The sequence below is a fragment of the Vicia villosa genome, linkage group LG5 (assembly GCF_029867415.1).
Source record: "Vicia villosa cultivar HV-30 ecotype Madison, WI linkage group LG5, Vvil1.0, whole genome shotgun sequence".
Taxonomy (NCBI): Eukaryota; Viridiplantae; Streptophyta; class Magnoliopsida; order Fabales; family Fabaceae; genus Vicia; species Vicia villosa.
Window position 1 is genome coordinate 125928248 of NC_081184.1, and position 4144 is coordinate 125932391.

At 31.8% G+C, this 4144-nt stretch overlaps 2 protein-coding genes across 2 annotated transcripts; both read left to right on the forward strand.

Moving 5' to 3' along the window:
• On the forward strand, positions 1-737 carry LOC131607261 (histone H2A.1-like). The gene is made up of 2 exons (XM_058879279.1): positions 1-267; positions 359-737. Exons 1-2 carry the CDS (start codon positions 58-60, stop codon positions 602-604), a joined length of 456 nt encoding a protein of 151 aa, XP_058735262.1. The 5' UTR covers positions 1-57; the 3' UTR covers positions 605-737.
• A 2172-nt stretch (positions 738-2909) lies between these two features.
• On the forward strand, positions 2910-3655 carry LOC131607262 (histone H2A.1-like). Its single transcript, XM_058879280.1, has 2 exons — positions 2910-3158; positions 3249-3655. The coding sequence occupies exons 1-2, from the start codon at positions 2949-2951 to the stop codon at positions 3486-3488; spliced, it is 450 nt and encodes a 149-aa protein (XP_058735263.1). The 5' UTR covers positions 2910-2948; the 3' UTR covers positions 3489-3655.
• Positions 3656-4144: the final 489 nt, after the last annotated feature.

Consider the following 4144-nt stretch of genomic DNA (forward strand, 5'->3'; position numbering starts at 1 on the left):
TCTCACCATTTCCAATATTCAAAATTCCTTACAATACAGCGAATTCACAGTAAAAAAATGGATGCAAGCACAAAGGTGAAGAAAGGAGCAGGAGGAAGGAAAGGAGGAGGACCAAGGAAGAAATCGGTAACAAGATCCGTCAGAGCCGGACTTCAATTTCCCGTCGGAAGAATCGGCCGATTTTTGAAGAAAGGCAGATACGCTCAGCGTGTTGGCACTGGCGCTCCTGTTTACCTAGCAGCTGTTCTTGAATATCTTGCTGCCGAGGTAAATTTCAATTAATTTTCTTGTTCTGTTAGAATTTTGATTTCTATTAGTTATGAATTTCTGATGAATTGTTGTTTATATTTATTTGAAGGTTCTTGAGTTGGCTGGAAATGCGGCACGTGATAACAAGAAGAATAGGATAAGTCCAAGACATTTGTTGTTAGCTGTGAGGAATGATGAAGAACTTGGAAAATTACTTGCTGGTGTTACCATTGCTCATGGTGGTGTTCTTCCTAATATCAACCCTGTTCTTTTGCCAAAGAGGAATGAAAATGCTGCTTCTTCTGCTAAGGAGGCTAAGTCTCCTAAGGCCAAGAAATCTCCTAAGAAAGCTTAGATGGATAGGGGGCTTTAGATTCTTGGTGTTGTTCTGTGTTGATATATTAGTTTAGGCACTTCTAATCTAGAGGATAAATATTTAATGTATACCAAGCAATGTAATTCCAGTTTCTCTTTCTCTTGTTTTTTGAGTTTTATTTGTATTTTGTTATTAAATGGTATGTTGAGAGATTTGTCAAAAAAAAAAATGTTATGTTGAGAGTTGATCAACAATTAACTCTACTTCAAAATCTGAAATGGAAGAAAAAGATTGAGAGAAGAATATGTGAAATTGAGAGCATAGTAATTATGAGAATTGAGTGTGTTATTAGAGGAATCATATCTATGCCACTCAAATTGTTTGTATAAATAGATTTCATTTAATTAATTATATTTTTTTTGTATTTTTTAATTAATTAAATTATTTTAATATTTTTTGGGCTTAGGCCCTCCATTGTACCAAAAAAAAATCATTATTGTATTTTTTAAAAATCGATACCATTCATTTAAAATTTTGAATTGGATGCCATTAGTATCAAACTATATTTCAACTCAATACATTATTGGATAAAATAGAAAAAAAAATTCTCCTGTCCCACAAAACCACAGTGCTCTGCGTAGCAACTTTACACAATTTTTCATCTCCTTGCACAGTGATTTTTCTAAAAATTTTGACACAGTATTGTTGATATTTGTGTGAAACCCACTGATGTGGGTGCTCTTATTAGCTTAATCAATAAGACTTGGCAACCAAATAACAATAAGACATAGCAACCGGTGTTGGATATCGTGCAATCTAGATTATCAAAATGGAAACATAAAAATTTATCAATTGGAGGTAGAGTAGTTATGATAAAATTTGTCTTGTCTGCTATCCCTGTCTATTTCTTATCCTTCTCACAACAATTGGTCTTATAGATGTTTTTTATTACGTCTAAGCGACTCAAAACTTTGAGAATATGGATGACGATGACGATCCGAAGGGAGCGTATGATAGAACACCTTTTTTTAAAGACGAGAATTATGCTTATTGGAAAGAGAATATGTATATACATTCACTATCAATTGATAAAAATCTACGGGTAGTCTTCATCGAAGGGCCTTTTATCCCTAAGGATGGTTATGGTGTTGTTAAACACCTAAACGATTTGACAGATGATGAAACAAAAAGGCTTCATATGATCCAAAAGCGAGGAACATGCTTCTCTCCGCTTTAAATGTGAAAGTATTATGCTCAATTACACATCATAAGAGTGCTAAAGGTATGTGGGTTGCTATTCAAACCCTTTATGAGGGAACAAATGATGTCAAGGATTCTAAGATTAACATGTTCAAGATGAGTTCAAACTATTCCACATGGAACCCAAAGAATTCGTGAATTTCTTGCAAACTAGATTCCTCACTTAATCAACAAAACTTGGAAAAAAAACCTTTTATAACAAAGATTGTGCTAAAAAATAACACTTTTTTTATGTTTAAATCATAAATTCATTTTTTTATTATTTTATTGTGTTTTAATAAATTACATAAAAATGATAATCTAATTTTGCAATATGAAACATCAGACAATATTAAAATTATATTATATTTTAGGATAAAACTTAGGTACAATTCTTTAGGTGCGGTTCTTACTATTTTTCAATGAAAATATGACAAATATACTTAAAAATTATTTAGTGCGTGTAAATAATTTTTTTTTTGCATACTTGTAAGAGAAAATTATACACTTGTCATATTTTCATTAGAAAATAATAAGAACCACACCTAAAGAATTGTACCCAAGTTTTGTCCATATGTTATTCATTATAATTAATCAAAATATTAAGATAAAATAATTTATTTGAGAATTATATTTTCTTGATATAATTGAATTAGTTTATTTCAACTATATATTTCATATATTAATATAAAATATAAATTAAAGTATATTGTGAGATTAATATAACATTTTAAATTTTAAGTGAGTGATATGATATATAAAATAAAGTAATATAATATATGTGTATATTATATTATATAATATATGCGTATAATATAATATAAAAGTTTAAAAGAAATCCATTTGAAATATAAAATAATATAACATATGCGTGATCAAATTAAAGGGTTTTTATTAGTTTTTGGTGTAGTCAAATTGAAAAAAGAAAAGAAAAGTAACAGTTCGCCCAACTGGCTTTCCATTGGTGGAGACACGGATCGCCAGGTAAGTGATAGTAGGCCATAGATAAGTTCTAATCCAACGGTGGGTTTGTTTTCAAAGCAACATCCATGAATGTATAAAACCTTGCCAGCGCCAATTTTTTTAACATCTCACCATTTCCAATATTCAAAATTTCTCCAAACACATCAAATTCATAGTGAAAATGGACGCAAACACAAAGGTGAAGAAAGGAGCCGGAGGGAGGAAAGGAGGAGGACCAAGGAAGAAATCGGTGACGAGATCCGTGAGAGCCGGACTTCAATTTCCCGTCGGAAGAATCGGCCGTTTTTTGAAGAAAGGTAGATACGCTCAGCGTGTTGGTACCGGTGCTCCTGTTTACCTAGCAGCTGTTCTTGAATATCTTGCTGCCGAGGTAAATTTCAATTAATTTCCCTGTTCCGTAGAGTTTTGATTTCTTTTAGTTAGGAATTTCTGATGAATTGTTGTTTATGTTTATGTGAAGGTTCTTGAGTTGGCTGGAAATGCAGCACGCGATAACAAGAAAAATAGGATTAGTCCAAGACATTTGTGTTTAGCTGTGAGGAATGATGAAGAGCTTGGGAAACTGCTTGCTGGTGTTACGATTGCTCATGGTGGTGTTCTTCCTAATATTAACCCTGTGCTTTTACCTAAGAGGAATGAAAGTGCTTCTTCTAAAGAGCCTAAATCTCCCAAGGCCAAGAAGTCTCCTAAGAAAGCTTAGATAGATAGATGACTCTACATTCTAGGTCTTGTTCTGTGTGGATATATTAGGAAAGGTACCTTTTAATCTAGCGGATACATATTTAATGTATACCAAGCAATGTAATTCCAATTTCTCTTTCTCTAGTTTATGAGTTTAACTTGATAATGAAAACCTTTTATTTTTAATCGAATTGTTATTCTTTATTACTAATTTTTAGAGGCGTTTCATTTATATTTAGTTATTGTGCTTCAAATTTAGAAAAAGAAGAAAAAGAAAAGAAATTCATGATTCCAGTATCTTCATTTGATCAATATTTTGGTTTTGTATTTTATTGAACGGGCTTTCTTGTTTAGAATGTACCCATGTGAATTTCATATGCATTCTATTGACCCAAAATTGCTTCATGCCTTTGGTGATGAATATGGAGATACATCTTCAGATTAGATAATAATAGAAAAAAGATTTATATTCAATTTGGAATGAGAAATGTCAAATATTGATAACTTTTGAGAGGAATTTTCAGATGGTAGGAACATTTTGGATTTTATACGATTGTGTGAAAGCACCTAAAGAGTGAAAATAGCATTAAAAATTATTTTGAACCTGAGACCTTGAGAGAATCACACTCTCAAGATCTAAGCGTTTTACCATTAGACCACACACACCCGTTTTAA

Bases quoted from the DNA above. Each gene is read 5' to 3' on its own strand.
- LOC131607261 (XM_058879279.1), top strand. From the start codon at position 58: ATGGATGCAAGCACAAAGGTGAAGAAAGGAGCAGGAGGAAGGAAAGGA. The intron at 268-358 runs GTAAATTTCAAT...ATTTATTTGAAG, and splicing joins TTGAATATCTTGCTGCCGAG to GTTCTTGAGTTGGCTGGAAA.
- LOC131607262 (XM_058879280.1), top strand. From the start codon at position 2,949: ATGGACGCAAACACAAAGGTGAAGAAAGGAGCCGGAGGGAGGAAAGGA. The intron at 3,159-3,248 runs GTAAATTTCAAT...GTTTATGTGAAG, and splicing joins TTGAATATCTTGCTGCCGAG to GTTCTTGAGTTGGCTGGAAA.